The sequence below is a fragment of the Mchenga conophoros genome, linkage group LG5 (assembly GCF_057382185.1).
Source record: "Mchenga conophoros isolate Kocher_MC1m ecotype Shallow Benthic linkage group LG5, M_conophoros_male_GT1.1, whole genome shotgun sequence".
NCBI classification, from domain to species: Eukaryota; Metazoa; Chordata; class Actinopteri; order Cichliformes; family Cichlidae; genus Mchenga; species Mchenga conophoros.
The window spans coordinates 12,660,218-12,687,775 of record NC_140530.1 but is presented as its reverse complement, the minus strand read 5'-3'; the positions used below and the strand labels follow the sequence as shown (position 1 = coordinate 12,687,775).

The 27,558-nt window shown below is 43.1% G+C and overlaps 1 protein-coding gene across 21 annotated transcripts in view; it reads right to left on the bottom strand.

Annotated features, from left to right (window-relative positions):
- The window catches only part of magi1b (membrane associated guanylate kinase, WW and PDZ domain containing 1b), a 137,564-nt gene that overhangs the window by 27,980 nt on the left and 82,026 nt on the right, over positions 1-27,558 (bottom strand). For 12 of the 21 annotated variants that reach the window (XM_085273327.1, XM_085273334.1, XM_085273329.1 and 9 more), the window contains exons 4-15: positions 27,250-27,492; positions 24,173-24,398; positions 23,234-23,316; positions 22,616-22,651; positions 19,336-19,393; positions 18,302-18,435; positions 17,090-17,209; positions 14,295-14,480; positions 13,513-14,172; positions 3,027-3,058; positions 1,865-1,909; positions 1,389-1,433 (exon numbers count right to left, since the gene is read on the bottom strand). In XM_085273327.1, coding sequence (XP_085129453.1) covers positions 1,389-1,433; positions 1,865-1,909; positions 3,027-3,058; positions 13,513-14,172; positions 14,295-14,480; positions 17,090-17,209; positions 18,302-18,435; positions 19,336-19,393; positions 22,616-22,651; positions 23,234-23,316; positions 24,173-24,398; positions 27,250-27,492 — 1,868 coding nt within the window. The remainder of the gene's footprint in view (positions 1-1,388; positions 1,434-1,864; positions 1,910-3,026; positions 3,059-13,512; positions 14,173-14,294; positions 14,481-17,089; positions 17,210-18,301; positions 18,436-19,335; positions 19,394-22,615; positions 22,652-23,233; positions 23,317-24,172; positions 24,399-27,249; positions 27,493-27,558) is intronic. The other 9 variants (XM_085273339.1, XM_085273341.1, XM_085273342.1 and 6 more) reach the window with 3 other exon arrangements.

Here is a 27,558-nt window from a genome sequence, read left to right as displayed (position 1 = left end):
CTGGGTTTGGCATTGGTTGCTTCACCAAAAAAAAAAAAAAAAAAAAATCATCATTTTTGTGTACAATACAATCATGAACACTGACTGTTAAATTATGTGCTTGTAGTGAGATAAATGTTCCTCTCTGTTATTGAGCCTGAAGGATGCAATATCTCCCCAAAATTAAAAGATTAGCTGTGTCACACTAAGCTGCCAAAATCATCACACAACCAAAGAGTAAATACAGTAAAAACATTATGCATTAACACATTTATCATTGGGAGCTTAATCGTTAAAATCTTCACGTCATGTAAACAGCATCACATACTCTCCTAATAATCTCTCTATATCGAGGATCTGGCTCAAATTCATCCTGTGAAGCAAAATTGGCAAACACACATTACTCTGCAGGGTCCTTCTAATAAAACCTCAAATGAAAGTTATAAAAAGGGTCAGTTTTGTGCCTGGTCTCTGATGACAGAGTCATGGTTATGTAACATTTACAGAGTGTAGCGTGCGATCAACTTGCTTTAATAACAAGAGGCTTTCTTTAAAAGTCATGATCGGGATGGTTGCTCCAAAACTTGCATATATAATGTATCATTGGAGCTGCTCTCACAGATGTGTGGATCAACCATACTGTATGTAATAGCACCATCATGAGTGCTGGCTTTTCAACAGCGCACTGATAATGAGATCAATGGTTCATTTCATATTCAGCAAGAAGGACCCAGCATTCAGAAGGTCCAAAGCTTGTTGTGTCACACCTAAGCAGCCTCGTAGAGCTGAAATGTATTATGCAATAACACCAGCACTACTGGCACTTTATCCATAACCTTTACTATTTGCTGAAGACACCAGAACCATCATAAACCCACCACAGCCTAAAGCCGTTCTAAACATGATCACATACTCTACTAGTGTATTTTCTGTAAGGCTGATCCAGCTCAAAATCATCCTGCAAAACAACCCCCCCCCCCCCCAAAAAAAAACAAAAAACATGCTCAGTTTACAGACTCTTTCCCAGAACAGGTCAGGTCAGCACCTGGACTCTTTAAGAAGAGAGTCCTGCTCATGTAATATGTGAGGAATGCCGTGCATTATTTTGCTGAAATAAGCAAGGGCTTTCTTAAAAAAAAAAAAAAAAAAGGCATCATCAAGATTGTGTCATGTGTTGCTCTGAAATATGTTTTTGTTCTTCAGCATTACTGGTGCTTTGAAAGACGTGGGGATTACTCCTGCACTAATGCACTCCATCATGATTGCAAGCTTTTGAACTGTGTGCTGATAACAAGATGGATGGTTTCTCTCTTATTTAGCCCGAAGGTACAGCACCCAAAAGGAATTTTAAGTTTTTCCAGTTTAGCTCAGTCAAACCTTCTCCCCATCTTAAAAAAAACATCACATACCCTCCTAGTGTTAACTCCGTATGGAGGATCCAGCTCAAAATCATCCTGCAAAATGAAATCGGCAAACACGTTTTGTTAGACACCGTCTACAGGGTCTTTCTGGTAATACCTGAAATAAAGACTTTTGAACTGTACGCTGATAAAACGATGGATGGTTCCCATCTCATCTAGCCTGAAGGTACGGCACCCAAAAGGAATTTTAAAGTTTAGCTCTGTACTGCTCTGTCACCTGCAGACTCATGTCTTTATGCACTGCATTATGTAGTGACATAAGAGTCATGATTTGATTTGTCACACATAAATAGCCTCATACGCCTAAACACAATGTTAATGTTAAACATTATGTAATGCTATAATTATCACCGGCAGCTTATCCACCATCTCTTTTATCAGCTAAGGATTATCAAACCAACACCAATAATATCATAACACCTCATTTCTAGAAACCTTCCCACCAACTAAACAATATCACATACCCTCCTACTGTTATCTGTGTATGAAGATTCCACCTCAGAATCATCCTGCAAAACAAAATTGGCAAATACATGGTCTGTTAGACACAGTCTACAGGGTCCTTTGAATAGTGCCACCAAGTAAAATTACTGAAAACATTCTGGTAGCTCACTGCCCAGACTGTCCTGTATTTATAAAACAAAGTTTTGGTTATTCATAGATTTTTTTAAAAGTTGGTTATAGATAAATATTTTAAAAAGAAAAATTAGTAGTAGATAGAAAAGCTCCTTTTTTTTTTTTTTTTTTACTAATATTTAACAGTTTATGTCTTACGTAACTGCTTTGGTGTAGTGAGAATGGCAATGGTGAAAGTCTTTAAGCTGTAAAACTTATGAAAATACAGTTAAAAGTTTCCTTCACATTTTCCAAAGCCAGATTAGATTGGAGTCTTTGCTAGGCCATTTCTGCCCCCCTCGCCTTATGTTTAACATCGCTTCTCTATAAAACTGTAAAATATCCTGCACCTTTAGTGGTGCCTACACAGTGGGGGGGCTTACCCATGCTGTGCGCATCATGAGTGACGCTTGAACTGTACCACTTATGCACAGCTATGAGAATACCATTAACTACCCAACGCTAATACTACAGCACCATCATTTCAAAAGCACCACTGCATATCCTCCTAGTGTAATCTCTGTGTGGAGAGTCAAAATCATCCTGCAAAACAATATTGGCAAACACGCCCTCAGTTGCAAAGTCTACAGGGGTCTCTCTTTTAATAAAGACATTACAGGATGGAGCAGTCTCTCAGCTGTGATCATACATCAATGCTCACACTGCAAACTTAGCACCTAGTGTGATGCGATCATCAGCGTGTTAGCAACCCAGCTCACGCGGTGCATCAAAGCTCCTCGTCCCATCCCCCGTCAGAAGGGGGGGGGGGGGGGGGGGGGCTGATGTGAAGCTACAGGAATCCGCCCCCGCGCAGTACAGTATCCCATGTCCACAAACCGACCCACAACATGAGCACAAGTTGCAGCGCACAGAGAGGAGTTAGAGATGAGGTGGGAAAGGGAGAGATGATGATATTGAAACATCCCTCAGAAAGATGCACACATGTGGTTAGAGGACTGAGGTGGACAGAGGTGGATGGATGTAAAAATTAAGATTAAAACAACTACTTACCAGTTTTGGGCTCTTCTTTGCAGGTGCCACTCCTGTGAAGCCAGACAGAGAAACAGAAGGAAAAAAAAAGAGAAAGAGAAAAATGTTACCAAAGGAGTTAGAACATTTATTTCACATTAAAATAAAGGGGAAATTTAAAAAAAGACATGGGTGGGGGAAAAAAGATTAACGCAGACTCCCCAACATTGTCACAACAGAGCAAATCTAGCTCTCGTCTCATTCTCTTTCCTTTCCTCTCTTTCCCTGCTTGATTTCATTCGCTCGCCCCTCCGTGGCTTACGTTTTGGAGGAGGGGGGGGGTGTGGGGGAGGTGGGGAGCAGGCAGCGCGATCTATCTGCATCGCTGCCGCGGCCAGCGTTTTGGCTTGACTGGTGCGGCAGAAGAGCGCGGCCAGCGCCGGGGGGCTAACCCAGCGCTCCCGAGACCCTGGCTACCCAACGGAGGCGCGCACAAGTGAGCGTGTGTTTGAGGGAGGACGAGTGAGAGTTAAGGGGAAAGACAGGATCCTGGAAAGCACCTAAAGCGAATAAAAAGAAGATTGTCAAAGAGGAGAAAAGCAAGCTTTGCTCCGGAGTTCCTGGCCGTAGCATTACCCATGGAGAAGGAGTCCAAGATATTGAACATTAAATTATAGGCAACCGTCAGTTCCCCTCTTACTGAGACCATCTTCCTGTGTCCGCTGAGCACCGCGCTCCGCTGTCAAAGGCTCCAACATCTATAGGCAGTTGGCGCGTCCTCCCAGTCTTTCCCTTCCCTGCTGCCTTTTCCTTTTTTCCCTGTCCCTGTTCCTTTCTCTCTCTTCCTCTCTCTCTCTCTTACTTCACTGCACACTGTCCTCCCTCCCTCCCTCCCTTTTCTTCCCTCAGCATCATCACCCTCCCTCCCTCTTCTTCTTCTGTACGCTCCATCCCAGCCTCCCCTCCCACCCCCACATGCTGGTAAACATCTACGCAGCTACACATGCACTCTCACAGGCAGGCTTCTGACACAAATCAAGGTGTGCTTATGACAGCCACGCTGCTTCTGCCCAAGTGAGCAGTGACCAGAAAATATCGTTTGCAGCAAGATCGTTGTACCCGACAAAGCGCGCGCACAGACGGAAAAGACTGACAGATTACTGAAATACCAACACAGCTCAGCTCCGACCAGGTAAATGCGCTCCTTAAACACATCGCTCCCTCCCTCGGCTCTGCGTGAAAAAAGCAGCAGTGTGAAGTCACGGATATGAGAACGCGTGGAGGAGTGCGTGAAAGAAAGAAAATACAAGAAGTGTGGTTTTATTTCCCTCTACAACGTTACAGTTCAGCAGCGAGTGGAGTGCTGGCCAAACACAAGCTCCTCTGACATACAAAAGATGTGTTAAAGCACGCACAAGAGTAGGCTGTGCTTCATCTGCGAAAATGGGCCACTACTGTGTGTCAATCCTTTAGGGAAGATGAGAGGATAACATCTCTCTCTCTCACACACACACACACACACACACACACACACACACACACACGCACGCTCTTGTCTTCTTTATCTCTCAGACATCTGGGTTCATTCACAACTGACAGCTCCAGCTGTGTTGCGTCTGCAGTTCTTCCTTCTTTCCCCGCTACTCCCCTTTTCAAATCGATAGGAATCGTTCATTCAGAAGTGCGAAACAATCTGATATAAAAAAAAAAAAGTAAAAAAAAAAAAGGATGCATACTAGACATAATCCCACTGAATCCCAAGGTTTTCTCTTTGGACCGAGGAGGCTGTCAGTCAAGGACTCAGGACAGTGTTTTACTATCCTTCATCTGTCCACTGCAATTGATCTGCCGCTGCTCCCTCTCAGTGCCTCTTAGCGGCTCTGCAGCCACACAAAATTCAGAATTTCATAATGTGCAGCACATGTTTTTTGCTTGCTTTTTTTGATTAACAGCTTTAAAAATTGAAAGACAAACTGAATATGTTTGTTATTTAAACAATAACAACATGACAGGCGTTCATTTTTGTGCTTGCAAGCTGCATAGCGATATTTCTAGTCTTTTAATGATGCTGTACTCTAATTAGTTGCAAGATACTCCACTAGGTGTTTTGACAAGCGTGCCACAACTTCCTCACTTGAACATCAAATTCCAGTTTAATAGACTGAAATCTGCAAGTGCATGAATTCCATTTAGAGTTTATGCTTTTGTTTAATATTCCAACTTTTTGGAGAAACTACATCGGATAGGAAAACCTGAGATAAATCAATTATTGAAATAAATGTCGGTTTCAATCATAAAGCAAATAAAAACAGGGAAAACACAACTGTGCAAAGGTTAGCTTTACATCTGTGTGCGTCTCTCAGATCAGAAGGGATTGTGAATGTTTGGGCCAACTTCCGGTCCTAATTACACACACGAGGAGGGAAAGAGCATTTTTAGACAGGTGGGCAATTTGGCCTGGCCGGCAGACTGACAGCCTGAGTGAGAGAGCTCAGCTAAATCCTCAGCGCCTCCAGCTCTCAAATAATGGACCAGAACCACTGTGGGCCCTTTTGCTCATTTTACTCTGCTTAACAAATCTTAAACACAAGTGGCACGAGACTCTTTCGTAAGAGCCAATAATCCAACTACTAGGATTTTTCTTTTTTATGATTGAAGATATCAACAGAGCGGCGTGAATTTCAAAGACAGGAAAGTAATGAACTCTACTGCATCTTTGAGGACTGTGACAGATTAATTTAAGTAGCTTGAAGTAATACTTTTGTTTGATTGCCAGAGGAAATAAAACACCTGAAGTTGAGGGAAGATGACTTGGTTTTCTTTTCATATGAACACCCTGAGTTTACCACAACAAAGAATTTTAGGCAAAAACTAGCACAGTTTAAAGTAAGAACTGTTACTAACAGAATCAATATATAAAAATCGAAGCACTGACACACCAAGTCAAAATCTGTGTGCAAAAAATTCAGCAAAACAAGCTGCCAAAGGTGGGTACAGTCTGACAAAAGGCAGTACACCTTGTACACGACCCTGCAACAGATAGGAACTGTTGCACCAACCTGGCAACCCAGCAGTTACTAAACGGAAGCCATTACTAAGCAGATTATGTTGTCTGTCCACAGTGCGTGTCTGTGTGTATGTGCTACTAGGTCTCGGCGAGGAGTGATGGCTTCCAACAGGCAGGTCCATCTGTCACCGTGGCGACAGTGCCTGGTGACCGTGGGGAACTGACAGATGGTCTCTAAGCAACGCTTGTTGTGGTGAGCTGCTTTCTGCTGTACAGTGAAGGAGTGAAAAGCTCATATCAGCCATGTGACAGTCATGCTAAGTGCAGCGTTACTGAGGATCCTTCTATGTGTGCCTGTGTGTAAATAGAGAAATTACAAGTGCCAGTGTGGCTAAATAGCAAAGAGGACCAGGTTGAACAGGTTAAAAAAAGAAAAAGAAAACGCAGTGGAAGGTAACAGGTTTTCTTATGGGGATAGAAACTGTCCTTTTTTCCCTCTTTAAATTAAAAATGGTGAACTGGGGAGTGTTTCTCTTCTAGAACTTTAAATCTGGGGTGAAATCCCCTCCTCCCACAAATGCACACATCCGCCCAGGGGAGACCCCAGCGCAAATTATCTGCGGAGCATTGTCATGGAAACAAAAAGATGGTGCAATGTTGGAGATTTACGACTCGCCCAGTGGCTACAGAGGTGTGAAGACATGGGAGATTGGTATGGGCTCGGAGAGCGAGAAAGGCTCACTTCGTCCCCGCCGTGCAACAAGCAATGATTCACCAACTCGAGCCCCTAGCGAGCCAAAAAAAACGAGCAGAGGTGAATCGTGGGCACCCGGTGGGCAGGCTGCTCCCGCGATCATTGCTTTTCTGAACTGCAATGCTGTTCGTTATGGTGCCACTGGAACGTTCAGTCAGCAGAATTTTTAATGCGAAGTGGGCAAAAATACAACACTTCCTGCCCATACAGTGAATTGATTTCCTGCTTTAGTCTGTGCAGGGAGCCATCATCAGCGTTTATCTCTTTCTAATGGCTGTGAAGAAGACTGGAGACACTAAACGAGTCTTATGAATGTGCGTGCCGGTAACTCTGAGTTTGTTTATGTGGGTTATGCAGTTTCACATAATTGTGTTCCCGTCTATCAGTGTGCGCCCTTAAAGAAAACAGATCCGTGGAGTGCTTTTTGACAGGAGGCACTTACAAGCCATCAGTGCACTTGCCCACCATTACGCCAATAAGAGCCATCTACAGTGACAACGACCCACTTGGTGTTTTTACCTTCATACCTTCCTTAATCCTAAGGTTACCCTCCTTATGTTCCTTGCATGCTGATGGAAAACACATAGGGAAACTTGTATTTAAACTGTGATTGTCTTTAAGGGTACATGAAGTCACCTGCATGCTGCATAGAGATAAATAAGGGGATTTTGCCCTCTTGCTATAACACCAAGGCTTCGATTACAGTCTTTTGTGGACCCAGACATGCTGGAGACACCACATCTCCTGTAACTTCTCTGACGTCCGTTACCTGGTTAGCAGGCACGCGGATGTTTTCACTGACCCTTGTGGTCGCTTTCAAATGAGGAAATTTACATCACTCGGTCCCAAGTGAACTCTAGTGGACTTGTGAATGCTGTTTCTAGGATGATTTGTAAGTGAATGCTAATAGAGTTTTCCAAGGAGCCATGCAGTTAATCTAAAGTCTTGGACACGTCTTTGGGCCCCTCATTTATTCAAAGGAAATAAAAGAAAGTAACTTTACAGGCAGCGGGGGGTTCATCAAATACTTTGACACATGAAATAATTTAAACCTCTTGGCTGTTTCACTCCTGTAACCCGTTGCTTGCTACGGAGAGAAAGGGTCCATATCTCACTTTGAGAGCAGAGACGCAAGAGGCCTGATTGCCAAGCAGGGACTGTTGTGTCACTGATGATTGATGAGTCATGAAGTAGAGGGAAAGAGAGGAAAAGACAGAGAGCAGAGCATCATGGGGGTTTCTACACTGCTCTTTCATCATCTCTCTGATCCTCTGACATCGTTCCTGCCACCATTTTTTTCCCCTTCTCCCCTCATCCACTGCGGCTCCAGTTAATTAAAGGAAAAGCCTAAAGCCTTGCCCCTACGGTAAGGGACTCCATGGGCTCTGTTATGCTTTACGGGTTTTTTGCTGGCTTGTTTTTAGGCCTTTTGTCCCCTTAGAGGAAATGGTCGGAGCAAATCAATGCAAAGTTGTTTTCACTGATTAGATTTATCCTATAATTAAACCTTTCCACAGTGGTTTAAGAGGTGTCTTTCAGCATGACAATGTCCTCATCCATAGAGCTCGAGGAGGTTACTGAATAGTTTGCAGACTATGATGCAAATGCTGGTAATCACATGATATACCTTTTACAGTCACCTGATCTCAATTCAATTAAATACCATTGAGTGACTTAACACGTGTTGCACAGCATTGTCCACCACCATCAAAACACCAAATGGGGGAATTGATTGATACACTGTATTAGTGGTTATTTAATGCTTTAAAAATAAGAAATTCAGTAACCTATTTTGTTCTGGACATAAACTGCTGTGGATGCTGGGAGGAGGCGGCACTGAGACAAGAGCACGCAGAGCAGAAGGGAGAGAATTTTCTCCTCTAATGTTAATTTAATTGGAATACCAGAGGAAAGCGCCATCAGAACATATCAACAGCCAAGGCATGTTGTTTTTAATTTGTTGGAAGAAAGTTTTAATTTGTTGAAGCTTCCGAATCAAGAACGTCACAAAAGCCACTGTATCCAAACCTTTATTATTAACCTTATGATATTTTTGTCCTTCTTCTTATTACTAGGACATCAAGCAGAGCTTTAATAATCCCTCTCAAAGAAAAAAACTACCAATAAATACATGGAACTGTCAGCTTAACGACATTCAAATGACCATTTTCATTATTTCATTGTAATTAGTATAACAGATTTCCACATTTCCAAAACTGTCCCTTGTATCTGGGCTTCTCCACTGTTCACACAGTCACTTTAGCATTCACCTTGACCACAGTGGTGTTGAGAACTCCCTTTTTATGAGCCAGTTTAAAGTATTGTTTTCCTAAGTCGTTCCTCTATTAACACCTCCGGTTTCCACCATTCTTCCGCCTCCCCCTAGCCCGTGCTGCCAAGCTGCTTCCTGAGCGAAATGTGGGTAAAACCTACGCTTACATTATGTTGTCAGATTACAAGTAACAAGCTGTGTCTGTGCTGTTAGTCGATTACTCACACCCTCATCGGGCCTGCTTGTTTGCAACCCTATGCTCATTTGCGCTGCCATTAGTAAACTACATTAGGTTATTATTGAGCTGAAGTGGCTGCGCCTGTGTTTATAAATTTACACTGTGTTAATAGATTACCCGGAGGACTTTCCACTCCCATTGCTCCCATTTGCCCTGCTTAGTGAATCAGGCCCTTAATGTAAGTTGATTTTTCCTTTAATTTGTCATCCAGAGGTACGTATCCTTCCCCCTTCATGTACATTGGTATGACCAGTTTGCTGCTAGCCCAGCGCGCATTACCGTGCATTCCTGCCTAGATTTTCAAACAGGTAAAAAATGAAAGAAAATAATGCAACTCTGCATCCATGCTGAGACAAATAGACGTATTTTTTTTTTCCTGAGCTGACTAATGACACGAGCTGCCGGAGCTGCTAGGAAGCTATGTTTCAGAAAAACTGCACCGAAACTAGTTTTCACTGACAAACAGCTATACAACAGGTGTATGCACTCCTATGGACAAAAGAGAGTGGGGTAATGGAAATTAGCATCTATGCAACGGCAAGACATCAGGGGCCAAAATGAATTATGCTGGTGCATCAGTGGGGGCAGGAGAAGACAGGCAGGGGAAAATGAGCCCATTACAGGAGTGTAATTAGACAAATGAAAGCACAATGGATTAGGAAACCTGACTGAGGTAATAAATCATTCCTGCGCGCTTATAGGAAGTACATGACAGAGTGTCAAGTGTCTAAAACCCACTATTTAACCTACGAAGCACTGTTAAAGTGTCTCCACGCTGACCCATAGCTCTTCCTCCAAATCTATTAAATGAGGGAGAGAGGCAAGTGAGAGGGGGGGCATACTGTTGCACGCAGCGGCTTTAACGAGTTCGCTTCTTCGTGCGCTAGTCCTCAGGGATTGGCTCCCATCTTTATGTGGGCGAGCAGGTGTGAATCTCCATCCTGGCAGTGGGGGAACAGAAACGGAAAAGGAGGGACGGAGGGGCGGAGGAGAGGTGGATTTCCACCAATTAAGGCTGAACCAGAGTCTTTCTGCCTTTAATCTATAATTGGATGCATGATCATGAGACTGGCTGAGTGAATGCCTGTAAGCAAGCAGCGTTTGGTTGGAAGGAGAGAGACACAGAGAGAGAGAGGGAAGCAAAGAAAAGACGTATGCGTATTATAAGCAAAGCTGACATCAGGACCCCAATTAGAGGCCAGTGTGCTTTGCTGCTACTGGTGGAGTGATCCTGATTGAGACAGCAGTGAAGAGAGTGTGAGCAGGACAGTAATTAAGGCACCATGACTAGAGCCTTAGATGATGTGCTCCCCAGAGTGTAAATGTAAAAAAAAAGAAAAAAGAAATACACATGACAATCGAATGATGAACAGCAGCACACACACACACACACACACACACACACAAAATGTGCAGCCTAAACATGCTTAAAGACTCTAAAGGATGGGAAACGTGTGGGAGGAAGGGATACACAGTGGGACACTGTAAGCTTTGATGGAGAAAAAGGGACCCAGGTATTCGCTCATTCTCTTAAACTGATTTAGCCAGCCATAAGATCTAAACAAAGTCTACTCATCAATCTTGCCACAAAAAGGCCATAGGAAAAAATGATTTGTCCAGTGAGAACACATTGGAGATGCGATCAAAAATGGTGCTAAAGCAAACATTCAGCGAATCAGCAGAGAATTAATTAGGGGAAAATGAATTGTCAACTATTTTGTTAACTTCAAAGTGTCATTGCTCAAGTTATTTATCAAGACAATAAACATCAATAATCTGTGTCTTCCAGTATTGGAAAGGTCAGAATTTGCTTTGATAAAATTGAAAAAAATGATCAAAAGCAAGCTACACCTCACATCACGCTACTAGATTGGCGCTACATCATGCTCACATACCAGTATCCCTAAAAGAGCTGGAATTTAGTTTTTGGGTTTCATGTGGTTTATTCTTGACTAGCTAGCACCCAGGAGAGAACCACTGCTGTGCACCGGGTATTTTTAGTTGTCTTTGTGAGTTTATTCTGCAGGCTGCTGTCTGTTTAAATGAAAACTCATTATATATTGATTTCAGATTCACGGCCAGAAAAAACATCTGAGGATGTCTGCTTTATTTCCAGGAAACTTAAACTTACATTTTCTTTCCTTCTTTTTTGATAACTTTTATTCTTGCATAGACTTCATAGCTTCACAGCTCTCAGAATTCAATTGTTGGAAAGACATGAGATTTCTCAGTACTAATGTCAACATGACTGGAGTATTGTCATGAGAATTTCTGATGTCTTGCTTTTAGGAGCAGAAACATGAAAATCAACATAAAATGCAGTCCAAAGTCACAAAGACTGATTTAATTTGGAAAAAAAAAGTTTAGATGAAGAAGGTGAAGAACTAATCTAATTTGTACCCTTGCTGTCCTATTTCTACGTTAAAAGTTAGATATCTGATGTTGGAGCCATCAAGTCAGCGGATCACTTTCTAATAATAATCTGAAGGAAATGTGTTAGTTTCCTGCTTTTGTATCCACCCTTTTGTAAAAACTCTAGTGCAATAAAAGCCACCATAAAGCGCATTCAGTAATGTTGGTTCGCTTACAATGCTCCTCATACTTTATCCATACCATCCTTGTGTTTCCTCCAGTATCATTCTACTGTCATAGTCTGTCTGTGTCGATCGCAGCCAGCCAATGCATTTACAGAAGCCCAATTAAACTGACGTCTGTTTCCTTGACAGCCCATTAAGCTCCTGCCTGAGATGAGATGAGGCCGAATCGCTTTACGTGCTTGTGTACACAAGCGTGATGAGGAAATGCTACTCATTACCAAAAGCCAGAGAGGAGGGTAGAGAAGCCGTTTGGTCTGCATAGTTTTTGGAAGGTTTAGCCATTTGTTGAGAAGTCAGACAAACAGACTGTGGCAGAAAAAGATTGAGATACAACTTCAGAAAGAGGAAACAGAAAAAAGATTCCATGCGAGATTACAGTGCGAGCTGCCTGCCATTCATCTGACCAATTTCCCTTGGCAGTTCTGAGCACTTAACCTTATGACGGAGATAAACTGCATGCGTGTACACAGACACACACAAAACCTTTTAGTAACTAGAATTAATAAGCCCTAAAGCAAGCAAAAGGAGAGTCTGGCAGAGAAAATGGTCCAATTACTTGTATCACACGGGGCGTTTAGAGCGGCGGAGGTCTGCGTGTCTGAGGGGGGATTGGAGGGAAAATACTGAAATTCAATCATTTCAGTTTTATCCTATTCACAGTTGCTTTGTTTCCATTTAGTGCTCCTCTGCTACCGTGATTTTCAATCAGAAGCCATGACAAACGCTGAGTGGCGCACGGCGAATTACAGGCATTTACACGCGGCTGCACCATTTTCACAGCACTAACGTTGACCGGCTAGCACCGAATTTTTTTACGTTAAGGGCAAAATGTCGCGGGCTTATATCGAGGCGGAGAGCCAGGTGGGTGGATAAAAGGCATGCCGGCACAATTGGTGGCATCTTCAAAGTGATGATCTTGAACGTGGGACTACACTAAAACCCCAAAACACACGAGACATTCTCTCTCCCAGCAAACACAGCAAAAAGAAACAGAGCAGACTGCAAATGAACAGAGACACAGAGAGAAACTGAGTTTTTCTTTTTGAAAAGGAGCGAGAATATTCATACTCTGACCTCAAAACACCAACTAAACCTGAATTTCTCTCCTCTGTTTATCCCTCTTTCGATACTTCTCCCATTTAACCTTTTAGTCTTCCTTCTCCACTTCCGCCTGTCTTCCATTTCAGGAAAGCAGCTATAACTGGCTTATCAGAGCCGATAACTGTAAACACCTCGCTCTCTCTTCACACTACACTACACCACATCCTCAAATGTTATTTCAACTTCCTCTGCGGCTCCTTCCTTACCGTAATTATCCTTCTATCTTTCCTCCTTTGCAATCTCTTGTATGCTTCCACCCTCTATTTGCATGAATAAATAAATGTGTGTCAATAAAAGAGCACGGTGAGCGGGAACAGCCTGTAAGGCAGAAGCCTATTATTTTTTTTCTGTCAACAGCATCAAGCAGATGCATGCGAAAGGTTTCTTTTGTTTTGCGCTGCTTCAACATATGGGCACATAACTCAGAAACTGCTGCATTTCTACTTGACACCTGCTCCCAACACGTTCCTCATCTCCATCTGCTGTCACAATTTACTAGACGAATGACAAATTTACCGACACGGCGAGTGAACGCAAAGAGAAGTTAGCCTTCACTCACCTCTTTGCACCAGCATGGTGACCTCACTGCCTTTGGGACACTTGCTGAGCAGGTCAACCACCTGGTTGTGGGACATGCTCTGCACATTTCTCTTGTTCACCTCCACGATGATGTCGCCCTCCCTGAGACCGCGGCAGCGTGGGTAGTCCACGATCTGTTTCACTCTTTGCCCCCCACCCCCGGGACTGTCAGCAATGGTGAATCCGAAGCCCTTGTCTCCTTTCTCCATGTGTACGGTGATGAGCTCTGGCTGCGTTGCGATGGATGAGGCCAGGGTGACTACATCACTAGGGTAGCCATGCTGGGAAGAGGTATCAGAAGCCACCTCTGTGGAGGGGCTGTGGGGTCGGGGGAGGCCGTTGACGGGGACCCCGCTGTTGGTTGGACCATTGTTGTTGTTCTGACTGCCGTGGCTGGACGGCGAATCGTAGCTGTTAGAGGGCTCCTGGCCGTTAACGATGATGGGCTCCTTGTTGTCGAGGATAGCCACTGAGGTAACCAGGCTGGTGTTTGGGTCGTCGGGGTCAAAAGGCAACGGATAGCCACGGCACAGCTCCAAGTTGACCATGGAACCAATTGGAATCGATTGGAAGATCTTCACAACTTGAGCATGGGTGTAGCCGAGCACACAGGTGTCGTTAACACTCACAATCACATCACCTTAAAGGGGTGAGAAAGAATGAAGTCCATTTATTTTTGTCAAGTAGAACATCCATCCATGCGTATCCAATTCAGGGTCACCTGATGCAGCTACCCTTTGTTAATAAATACAGGATACTTACCAGTCTCCATCTTGCCATCAAGGGCGGCAGGGCCATCTAGGACTAGGCTCTTTATCTGCAGGAACTCATCTGGCTCATCCCCTCCCACAACAGTAAAACCAAACCCCCTACGACTCTTCTTCAGTTTGGTATTTATGAATGTCCCCTTCAGCTCAGATCGGTTCCTGGTAAAGAAAGGCTTCCCTCCTAAAAACACAGACACAGATAGCTCAGCTTTCACCACATTGGATGCCACAGCAGATACTCAAGAACTGGGTTAAGCAGCAGTTGGATTCAGTTTGCAAAGCCCTGGAGCTACTAAACCTCCTCAGGTAAAGAATTATTGCTACAGTGAAGAGCCTTTGCTCGCTTGTGTCAAACCATCTCTGCGCAACCATCGCAGCAGGTATCATTAAATGCACAACAAATCTTCTCTGATTGGTGTTTGTCTTGAACAGGCAAGGACAACTGTCACTGCTTGACGATTGCTCACATGGTGCAAACAGGTCAAAACAGACCTATTACAATAAAATGATTAATCAGGTTAAAGGGAATGTCTGTCCCGTTTGTAGCAACTGAAAATAAATTCATAATTATAATAAAGGTCAATCAAATGGACCAATATGGCAAGGCCATGATGATCCACTTGGTAAAAATAAATCCGCTTGGCATCTTTCTTGGCCTTAAGACAACAATTCTGATGGCCAAAGATCCAAACGGGACAATAAAAAAAATAAAATAAAAAAAAAGTTAAAGGGAATGAACAGAATCATAAGCATCAAGTCAAACTGAAGGCTTAACTGATCCCATTTGGCAACTACATTAAAAGTTCATATAGAAAAGACTGAGTATGGTTGAATGACTTTCTTCAGCACATGCAACTCAGTGAAACATTGAGCAAAACCGGAAATAAGAAGCCCGAGTATAGACATGCAAAGCCTTTAAATCTGAACTCATCTACTGTTATCGCCACTGGAATCAGTCCATAACTTTTTGATAATAATGATCATTTATTACTTATAATTTTAATTTACAACGTGATGATGTGATGGGACAAAAACAGTTTAGACAGGAACTTATTTCAAAATAGTATGACACCACTTCAGCTCTTTGAATGTCTAATATGCAGGCTGCTGTTTGCTTTCACTGGCGGTTTGGCATTTGAAGACACAACAGGCGCACCAGATATCTGTAGCCTGAATAGCAATGACATTGCTTCAGATGAAGGTCACATGACCGTCGTGTTCGCATAAGCGATGTCTCCGGCTTGTTTCAATCAGCTGCTGAAATCTCATCTGAGAAGACATCTGTATCACTCCACACTGGTTGTGAGGGTTTAACTGAGACACATCTATATGAAAAAAATTTGACAGTGATCTTGTGAAAGAACAACTGCTCAAACGACGACAACGACATCTAAACTCGATTCTCTTTTTCTTGACTTTGCTATCTAATTATACGGCATTAAGGATAAAGTTTATCTTTTCTACTAGGAATGAAAAACAAACAGATGAATACACAGGCACAGGCTGAGCTCCGCTTCTCTATTAAAGGACACGATGCATGCCAAACGCACAATACTTCGGATACACAAATGATTGAGGAGATGTTGGCAGAGAAGAAAATAAGAAGAGAGAGGATGATGAAGACTAAAGGAACGTCTGTGTGGTGACCTGCAGCACCACATTAGGTTATGGCAGTGCTACAGCTTACGCATTCAATGAAAAATGCATTACCCTTGGAGTCGGTCTGTGCCCTTGTGTTTTATTGTCTACATGCATGTGTGTTTTCATGCTCAGTGCCTTTTGAATTGGATTTTTTTCCCCTAGACTAGGGAAAATGTAACTAAACTGTGTGCTGATATGGGTGGCTTTATCCACCAGGGATCTAGAGATGTAAGAACAGACCAGGAAGCGGGGGGAACATGAAAAGCAAGTGTGTTAGATTAAAAGATTTCAAAAGTGATGTCTTTCTATGGAGTAATATGGAGTGCCGGCACAGTCGAGCTAGCAGGAGTTTGAGACTGGGGGTGTGGAGGGAGGGGTAAGACAAAAAGATGGACAGCACCAAGCAGTTAAACCAAAGCAGAAAGCTGGGTGGGACCAGACAAAAGGCAGCGAGACGACAAAAGGCAGCGAGACGGCAAATGTGCGCTATAAAATAAAGAGATCGATGAGGGAGAAGGAAAAGGCTGCCGACAAAGCAGCAAGAGAGAGTAAGAGGGAGAGACAGGGTGAGGCAGTTAATTCTCTGCCATGGCTGTGCTAATTAGACAAGCTGCTAGTGGGAGGCCGGTATAAAAGGAACTGGCAACCAGGAGAAGGAAACCCACTGTAATGGCGAGACTCTATTTGTGTGTGTTTGTGTGTCACTAAATGATGGGTGAAATCAGGCCATTATGTGGAACAACACAGCAGAGGTTTCCTGAGAATCAACACGTTGCCACGATAAACACAGGCAGAGGGACATTTATGGAAGGGCACTCGGCAGAGCGTGTCTTCGTAAAAATATGCAGACTGGACGCAATTTTGTTTAGTGCACGTGTCACGCGAGTTCAATTTGACTTATAAAAAATGCATGATGTGATTTATACAGAGAGCAGCTTTACAGTGTCAGTTCAGTTCTGGTCCTCCATCACGACAACTCAAACAGGGCCTGAGGCGCTGGCACAGGAAAACAAACTAAGCTGTAAAAGATGAATTTTGTTTAACTTATAATAAGTCGCTCTGGGTGACGCCGCCTGGAAACAAAAAAGTTATGCATAATCCTCATTTCGCTTGGTTGCAGGCTTTAGCTCTCTGAGGATGACAACTTACGTTTTTGTCCCATCGCGTTGGGCACTGCGGGCCCTGTCTGAGGGTCCCTGTAGGTCTCCTGGTGGTTGGCAGCATAGCTAGCCAACGGAGCCCCTGCCATCGTCGAGTCTTCGATCCATTCTGCAACAGCGAGAGGCACATGTTCTCGAGATGGAGTCTAGACAGGTGCAAAGTTGTCCTACTTGAACGAAACTGAGGCTAAGACAACACGTCCTGCTGTGCTGTGTGCTTGCAACAAAGCAAATGCAGCTCCGATGAAGCCGACAGAACTACTGTGCAGCGTGTTAATTACAGTGGATGAAAGATTGATGTGAAGCCTTCTACCCACTACAGATTCATGTTTCACTACTGAGCTCAGTATGAACACAAGCATTAATATGGTTTCGCATCTCTCTTCTCAATAAAACTGGTGGTGTGGGAAACCAGAAACAACTGATTCCCTTTTTCTTGACTGCCTACCACCTTTGATTAATCACCTTGCTAGCCTGCAGTTTGTCATAATATTCATAACAGATAGATGAAGTAAACACGTGTTTGAAAAACTGATTGTTTTTTTTGTTTTTTTAATCTTTTACAGAGAGATTCAACCTTCAATTGGGGGGAAAAAAAAAAATCAGCAGGTGAATCTAATGTTTTATGCTGAATGAGCAGAATGTGGAGTGCAATAGGAGAATTCCCTCTTGAGTTGACCTGCATTTGCAATTAATTTCACTGTAGGGTGTCCTGTGAATATGCAAAGAAAGGAGGACAAGAGCATCACTGAGCTACCCGTTGCTTGGTTTTGGGCAGCTGTCTCAGAAGAAGTGTTTGGGAAGAGTTCTTATTAGTGTTACAACTGGCAGAAATTTTATTAAGTAACACAAAATTAAGGGTCTCCACTCCAGCTCTTAAGCAGGCAGGTGGAAGCCAAACTTACCTTCGTCCAAAGCAAACAAGAATCAAAAGGTAGCACAGAAAACTGAAATTAACTTCAAAAAGGCTGCGTGGTGCAGCCGCAAATAATAGTTATGCCTTTATGGGAGGGCACTTAGCAAATCATAAGGCAGGAGCTGGCAGCAAAAATAAAACCGTAGCAGTAATAGGCATTGGCAGATAAAGTCACACTCGCTCATACTCACACAGACAGACACGCAGAGCATGCAGGCAACTCATTTATACACATGAATAAGAAAGAAAGAAAATGACGCCCCTGGTGGGGGCTTGTGAACGAACCTCGGATGTAGCGCTCACCTTCAGGTGGCTGCTGGCTCTGGGGCTGAGGCTGCTGAGGCTGCTGCTGTTCCAGCTGCCTGCGCTTCTTAGCCTCTAGCACCGGATTTTCATACTGGGTCTTCCTGTTGATATGACTTTGGGACGGTGGACGGAGTGGATGAAAAGAACATAAGAATACAGAACAAGATGTAAGGGGGGGTAAAGATCAGCAGGAGAGTAGAGCACAGCAGGGACACGGAGAAGAGGATAAGGTAACAGCAGAGCGGGAGAGGGTCAACAAAGGGCGAGGGGATTGGGGTGGGGAGTGGAGAAACATGGCGATAAGCTTTGATTAATACATGGTGGCACAATGCACACACACCCACGCTTACACAGAAACCTCTCTTTGAGATGCACATGACACAGCCGTGCCTACAAATCACATCAAATAAATCCTTTTGTGCTGATGGCTTAATTTCGCTGAAACCACAAACATCTTTCACATTACAGCCTGGGAGGTTTCCTACTAACCTAACTAGCACTGAAAAATGGAACCTGAAAGTGCCAAATTATACAGCAAATGAAGGAAACTGTGAATAATGTATATTAGAAAAAATATTGCAGAAACAAAGAGGGGGGGGGATGCCACAGCCTTGGGCCCACAGGTGCTGCTTTGAACAACATAAAAAAAAAGAAAAACTAAAAAAACCCAGCATAAAACATATTTGTATTAATGCTGAGGCCCAGGGGCTTCACACAATATGAGATACGCACATATGTGCTCGCACAAACACGCTCGCTGCATATTTTTGTTCATTTATTTCCGAATGTTAATGACACAAACAATGGCCTACATTTTCCAGGACACAAAAGGACTGAAACAGCTGAAGCAAGAATCTGGCTGTGATGTCTTCCATTAGCAGTGAGGTTAAGAGTTTTTGTTGCTTGAAAGAAAAGAAAAAAAGAAATGTGTGGATGTACTTCTATTTATGCACACGAAGAAGAAGCTGGGAGCTATTTCTAGATTTTTCTGCGGCGTCAGCCTGTGCACTTACTCAACATAGTAGACTCCATACACTGGATCATCTATTTTCTCCCATCCTGGAGGAAGTTCTGTAAAGAAAAAAAAAAAAGATAATGAGACAAAGGAAGTAAGTAAATCTTGACTTGCAGGAAGCCGTGTATTGAGCCATTTGTGGCAAAGCCAGGAAAGACCTTTTGCCACGCCATTGTAATCGGCCCGTCAGTCAGTCTCCGAGGCCAGAGCAGCTCAACAGCTTCACAGGCTGTCTGGCTGTTCTCACCTCTGTCCCCCTCACAATGCTGACATTTCCACCCATCAGATAAGAACAGAGCAAGACCCCCATCGGCACAGGTGGATGTATGAATGCGGGGAGGGGGGTAGAGAGATGAAAGGCACATGAGAAGGAAATCGTGAGAAGGAAGTGGACAGGAGCACGGGAAGTGGGAAGAAATACAGGGAAAAAACGGCAATGAAGAAGAGGCAGCTAAAGTTATAAATGACAGGAAGCAGGTGGAAAATTCCAGGCTTAGAAACCTTTGTGCAAAATACATTGAAGCTAAATTCTGTGAGATGATTGGTTGGTTTCTGAATGAACGACTTCTCTTCTTTTCTTTCCCCTCATACAGAAGAAAAACAACATTCTACAGAATATCACACAGAAACACACGTCTCTAATCAGTGCGCTGGAAAGGTATGGTCGAAAAGTACCTGTCCTTGGCTAAACAAAGGCTCTTTAGTTTTCACATGGATCTCTAAGTGTCTGGTAGAGATTGTTGCAGATTTGACTTCACATTCGTCTCTTTGTGGGCAGAATTAAAACCTGCTTGAGTAGAACTGAAAGGGACACTGTTCACACTGATGTAAGGACACGTGTGCGAACGCTAAAACACGTGAAAAGGTGAAACTTAAAAGATGACCATAGAAAGACATGAATATGATGCCAATGTGCAATCATCCAGTGGTGCAAACTTGCTGCAGCGCAAAGCTGTTATCTTCAACTGAGCCATCTGATTCACTTCTCCCGCCTGATTACAGCAGCATTGATTACTGGCCATTCTCCACACAGATAATGTCAGACGCTTCTAATTGGCTACAAACAGAGATTGTCCGGTAATCCTCTCCTGTGACGAATAAGTTCTACATATTACCATTATAATTATTATTATTGTATATATATTTATATTTCTTCATACATTCTTATATATTTCTATACTGTGTATTTGTGTATTGTGTATTTTGTTGTACAGTTGTTTCATTTTATTTTATTCCTTCCTAGTTAAATTTACCCTTTTTAATTTTCATATTTATTTCCTATCTTATTCATAGCCTTTTTTTTTTCCTTTAGGTCACGAGCAGTTGTGTAAGCATTTCACTGCATATCGTACTGTGTATGACTGTGTATGTGACAAATAAAATTTGAATTACCCCCAGCCAATTTCTGCTCTGCCCTGCGTGCAAGTAGATGGTAATTACAATCATCCAACTTGGAGAGCTTCCCTCTGCTTTTTAATAAGGAGGACCTCGGCTGGAGTGGAATCAGCTGCAGATGCAGACACACAGAAACACGCCGCCGCGGTCTACATATTAATTTATCATTTGTAAGTGAAACCAGAGCCAACAGCTCCGTGCGTGTAAGCGGCTCGGGCTTCTGTGGGTTCCGTCTTTTTCTACACCTGCTGAAGTGCATCTAAAAGCACAAGCGGCAAAGAAGAAATGCAAGGTTACGGGAAAGAGATGTCGCGAGGGTGAACGTGCAAGGCGAGCACGGTAAATTATCATTTAGATGTTTTGAACTGGAACGTTAAATGGAATGCGGTCCCGCCTGGCGTCACGCACAAATTTTAATCACCCACGTTATTTCACACTGCACTAGTTCCAGTCCGGGAGGACCACCTGTGTGTGTGTGTGTGTGTGTGTGTGTGTGTGTGTGTGTAAGCGCACAGAGAGGACGTTCTGTGCTGCAAACCTACTGAAAGCCTGGTTTCGCTGTGTTTGCAAACACAGATGACAACAGCAAAGACAAAGGGAGGGAAAGTCGTCGCTCATTAAGCCGTGTTTTGCTCTCACCCCGTGTCCCTCTTCCCACTTTCTAGAACATATTGTGATTTCGAGGGGGAGACGAGCGTGATGAGTAACGCGTTTAACTGTTCGCATCTCATTCTGTTGATATAGAGCTGTGATTGATTTCTCCGGAGGAAGAGTCTGCCACAGAGAGGCACTTCTCGCGCACGTGGGTGTACGTGAGAATTTGGGCATGCGTGCCGGCGTTCATAAAAAGGCTTTCGTCTGCTCGTCTCCTTCAGGGGCAGGATTTAATTGCGGTTTCTGTGCCCACCTGCATCGGAGGGCGCCGATCGATAATTATTGAGCATGTTCATCCAGTTGAGGATGTCTTGTGGACAGGGTTGGGGGGGGTTGTCTGACCTGAAGATTTAAGCGCTGTTGATGCTTAGCAATTGGAGTGGGTTTAAAAATAAAGAAATAAAAGCGTGATAGATTCTCCGTTTTCCTTGGCAGCATCTCATCAACCTGTTTGGATCTGGTGTGCTCTCTTTTTCCTGCTTTTATTGCTTTTTGCTGGAAACACCTTCTGCTGCTCGGGAAAAAAAGAGCTGGAGAGACTAAATCGAAGCCGTTTCTCTGTAGTTGAACCCTTTCATATTACATTTAACCATTTTAAACAGTGCTAATATAGAATATATTTACTAAAGCAGTAATGACGGTGATGAAAACATCCTACATTCATACAGATTTTCATCACAGTATTAGATGTGGGCGTTTATATTTTTCCCCCCTTGTATTGCACCGTGTACCCCCAAGTGAAGTCCAAACATGTCAATCATTATTCTGATATATTTCCTCTAATTGAATAATTCATTACAGGTGCATAACAGTGCGGGGCATCATCTCCAGACACCATTTATCCTGCACAGGTGGCCTCACCGCTCTGTCTGAGAGGCTAGTTAGTGTGCTGATGGGCATCAGAACAAAAAGACCTGTAGCTGTCTGGCTCAGACAGGCACATTAGGAAACCATCATTACAACAATCTTCTCTGGATCAGCTTTTTGCCTCTTATGTCTGATATGATGGCCTTCTGATGTGGGAGTGTTTTGTAAGGCTGTGTAGTGGGTGCATGGCTGGTGGCATGGGGGTTTGATGACAATTATGTTCAAGGCCGCATACAAACGCACATTTAAAAATCCCACGTACTAATGGAAGGGCAGACAAATGTCATGATGTGTCATTTCTGAATGATTAAAGTCACAGTAACCTAACTGATACATGTCAAAAAGATGAGAGAAGTTCCTACCTAGGTCATTATCCAGCTCCTCTGTATGTACCCCTTCTACTCAGTTGAGTGGACGGCACAGCAGCGCCACAGGATTGTTGTTGGGAAGGCAAAGGCAGGGGGGGTGGATTGAAGCAGAAAGACAAACATCTGTGAGTTAGGCGGCTGTAATAACAACATCTGGACACTGGGTGGCAAGATTTAACCAAAACCAGAGCAACAACCTCTGAAAAACCATGTTTACTAAAATCAGGCGGCACTAAAGACTGGATCTCTGAATGTGGTTTGACATCATAATGGAGTTGAGCTTGTGACCTTTTCTTTTTCTGTATACTGTAACAATAGACTACAAAATTGGGGAAGGCAATTAATGGAAGTTGTAGGTCTTGTTGCTCCAAGAAACAGCTGGAAGAAGAGCAAAGGTGGCACCAGCCAGTGGACTGCACACCATTTTCTGTGACCCAATACTGACACCTAAAGACTAAAAGGGTGAACCTCTCAGATGTGTTATGAGAGTCTGAGTTTTTGGGTGCGGTGTAGAAAAACATGCTCTAAACAACGGAACAAAACAAATGAAAAAATATCACCTCCTTTAGCTTACAGAAGATTTTGCACAAACATTGACAGACAGACACGTACCATCATCTTCAGATTCTTCCAGGGGTTTCTGAGGTTTGTCCAGGCACCGAGGGTCTATCCAGGAGGTCGTCCTTGTATTGTGGCTAAGCAGAACACACAAGACAGGCCAGACAAGACAAATTATTAGAGGGTAGCTAATAGACGTCGGAAATTTGACCCTGAAACAGGTGGAATGAATGATTTATAAAAAAGGAAAAAGTGACACACACGGCACTTGATCATTAACTGAAAGCCCTGAAAGTCTGGTCAATATTGCTGAGAATAAACAGGAAACATTTAAATCTGAGCAAATTGGAATGCTTTTACCATGTTAATAATAGTAAAAAAAGAACATTATGATTGTTCATTTTAATGGGTGTAGAGAAGAATAACACAGCTGGAAGGATCCTAAAAAAAGAACAATATAAACGCAAGTAAGTTACAGTGGATATTTAAAGTTTTATGCCTCATATTAAGGAATTTCAAATCTATTAGAATCTGTTTGACAAGTAACAACAACAAGGAGTAAGGCATCATAGATGACCAGGTAATCTGTAATAAATTTCTTGCAGACTTTAAATTGGTTAAAGGTTCATAGCTGTAGGAGCGATGCAGGAGGAACTCTTTGGTATCCTGAATTATGCTTCATGTAGCCGCCGGTAATGTACGCTGCATTCTTTAAACTTTCATGCTTCCTAAAGCCTTCGAGTACTCTCCACAGCGACACACGTCTGTCACATTAAGATGAAACCTGGATCTGGTTTAGACGGTGCAGACGATGGTTAATACAGAAAGAGAGTCAGCCATGAGAAAATGTGTCACGTTAGATAAAGTCATGTCCCATTTTAAACAGAGTTTAATCAAAATGAAAGGAAGCTTCATTCAGCCACATTGACAGTGAACACTGATAATATCTGATTTAAGAGTAAGCACTACTGGAATCCGACCTTTGGTACTTACTCTATAAAATAGACCTCTCCGTTCTCGGTATAGGCCATCTCCCAGTTGTCGGGCAGAGGTCCCAGCGGATCCTCTGGGGGAGGATGGCTCAGGTGAGTGTGTGTCTGCTGTGTGCTCTCCGTGATGGCCGGTGGTGAGGGGGTTGTCCCAGCGTAGGACAGGTCACTCTGGCGGGGGGCGAAAGGGCGCACCGAGTGATGAATCTCGTCTAATTCACTAGAGTCTCCTGGAGGGACAAAAAACCCAGAACACACACAGCCTGGTGTCAAAAATCTGTCAACTAAAGGACGCCAGTAACACTTTCAAGGAGCAACAAGTAGCTGTGAAAACAATGAGTTAACCTTGGGACAATGGTGCGCTCCATTTCAAGCTGGGATTTCCAAGCTACCAGTTGTCAACCGGAAAGCTCCCACCAAACCCAACTCAGCAATCCAACATGGCAGCAGTGCACGTAAACATGAGTGAAACTGTAAAAATCTGCTGCACTACTGTTGTGCATCTGTGACTCGCTGAATGAGCCACACACAGAGCACTGACCGCACTTTACTAGGATGCACTCAATTAGGAAATTCCATTTGCTCTGGAAGATGGCCGAGGCAAATGGAACGCATCACGAGATCAACTAAAGAAAAATTTATTAACAACTGTCTTCAAACAAACAAGTGCTCCTGTTGATTACACCGTTTTTTTAAGTATCGTCACAAGATACAGCCTATTATGTAACCTTAAAGTCTGTGCGGTAATAGAAAAAAAACATACATTTCCTAATACATTAAGAATTATTGAAACATCATTTGAATGGGAGTTTGGAAGAATTCCAGTCATTTAGTGTATTTCTGTAATGTTTTAAATTTCCACAGGAATAAAAATATCACCTGCCTGAGCAGTCTGAATAATTTAAAGACTAAAATATTTGAAAAAAGTTTCATGAGGCTGTAAAAATCCACAACTAGATGACAAGAAAGCCTCATGTCAGTGAGTTTTTGCATCTACTTATTGAATGAAATCAGTTATGTTGCTATAGCATGTTTCCATTTAGCCCAATAACTTCCTAAAGACAGAAGTACTTTGGGCTTGTTTCTTTCCTCCTTCAGTAAAGAATGCTGAGTGGGAAGTTCACGCCTTGAAAGTGCTAGCACCTTGCTTCCTGCCGGTTCATTTCCACTCTCACACTCGAGTGGCACTTGTCACACAATCACAGAGAGTTAAACAACTTCTGGTGCCACATTTGAAAAACACATGTCAGCCACAGCTTTAAGGCGGAAACTCCTTAAATTTCCTACTCACCGACTAACAAGGAAATCCCAAAAATTACTCCAGTTCATTTCTTTAATGTCAAACAAGCAGCACTGCTGTCATTTTACCAACTTAAACTTAATTTAATGGACTATTATCCCCCCAAAATCAATTTCACATATGGAATCTGCTCAGGTGTCTAATGCTCGCAGCCAGATGGCACTATTTTACATGTGTGGATGCAGATACGCAGGCAGCAGATGTAGTCAGAGCCAGAGACCACTTACTCACCAATCAAAGAAGTTCTTGTATTCTGCAGCCCCTCTCCACAGCAAAGGGCTCTTTCTCTCTCCACTTCTTTTGTGCTTTCTCCTACTTCTTTTCTGAGCTTATCCTTTTTCACAGTATAAAAACCTCCCCTGCTTGTTTCTTTCTCCCTTTTCAGTCGTTGCTTTTTTAGACTTGCCCTCTTTCTCAGTCACCTCCTCTTTCTATTTAATTTCCTGCTACCTTCTCTCCACTTCCATTCGCCTCCCACTTTATCCATCACCTCTCAAATGATTTTTCTCCCCCGCTTCTCCTCTCCCAAAAATTAAAAGTGAAAGAAAGTGATTCTCAGGCTGATCTGCAGGGTCTGTTTGCTTTGGTGTCCAAATCAGCTGAAGGAGCGGTGAGTCCCGTGAAACAAGGAGGAGTTAAAAACAACCACAGATGCTAGGTGGTTACAGGCAAAGTGTGAGAAAGAGGAAAGATCTCTTTGAAAATGCAGATAAGCATTTATAAGTGTCAGATGTGATGTATCACTTTGGGTCTTCTCTGTGAAAAGAAGGCAAATTTAATTTAGCTTTGGGTCTGCTGCCAGCCTTCTGGGTCCATTCTTTTATCTTCTGTCCAAAGTTGTATTCAAATGAATGTGAGACAAAAATGCTGCTCTTAACACCTGGCTTCAAAACATGGCTTACACGCATCTTGAGTGACCATTTGCTTTTTGATTTCAGGTGCCAAGCTCACACCCTACTTGAGAGAAGGACACACACATCTGTGCTGAGCTGGCCAGAGAAGATGAGTGCACTGTGTGGTGCCACAGCTTGTGTACACAGCTACCAAGGCGTTAGTGCGGGCAAATCAACTGTGCTTTGGTTTGGTATTCACATTATTTTATTTAGTATTTGCTTTTCTGGCTCCACTCATATAGTATTCAATACTATATTGGATAGAAATCAATTATCAGTTCCTCCAGGAAACACTTTTCAGATTAATATTTTTTATGGAGTTAAAATGAAATAAAAATGAACAGGAAATCATTTGAGATGCTTTAAAAGATCTTATTTTGTCAGATCACTTATCTGAAGTCTAACACCAATTTATGTAAAGGAGGGTTATCTGCAAGCAATCAAGTATTAATGTACTCAGTGTACACGCAAAAACAGTGCTCTGTCAGTGTTCCCTTCATGACTCAATAATGGGATATTCTCGTCTCATCAGTTTAAAATTTTAACCAACTATAGTTGTTATTCATTTAGAGTTATTCACTTCAGTCTCCCTCATGTTTTGCTAATCTGACTTGAGTAAATGTACCTTTGCAGATGGTTTAAACCGTGGCTCTTATTATGCATTTGTTATAGCAGAGGGTTATTTTCTTCAACATGGCAGCGTCCTGACAGAGCCATACATGGTCATTTATACACGTGCTGTTGTACTCTTCACTAAAAGCAAACAGCAGAGTGCTTCTTCAATGCACAAAATCATAGAGTTACAATGCTCAGTGTTACTCGAGTGTCAATCTAAACTTATAAGAGACTCTCCGCCCATCCGATTTCCTCTCCTTCCTCCGCACGTACCTGTAAAGCTGCTGTTCATGTCATGGAGGTCCTCGTCGTCCTCCTGCTGCTGCTCTCCAGGCACTAATCCAGCATTGTGCATGTCATTGTAGGACTTGGAGCGTCGGGGAGTGGAGTGCTGTGAGCCCGGCAGGCTACTCCTGAGCCCGTCTGGCAGTGGGGCATCACCGCTGTTACCACTACTGCTAATCACTTTCCCACTGGGGGGCTGCACTGGTGGCTTGGGTGTCCCATAATAGTTACCTAGGTGATGAAGGAGGCAGAAGGGAAGATGGGCGGGGATCAGAAAGACACAGAAAAGAGTAGTGG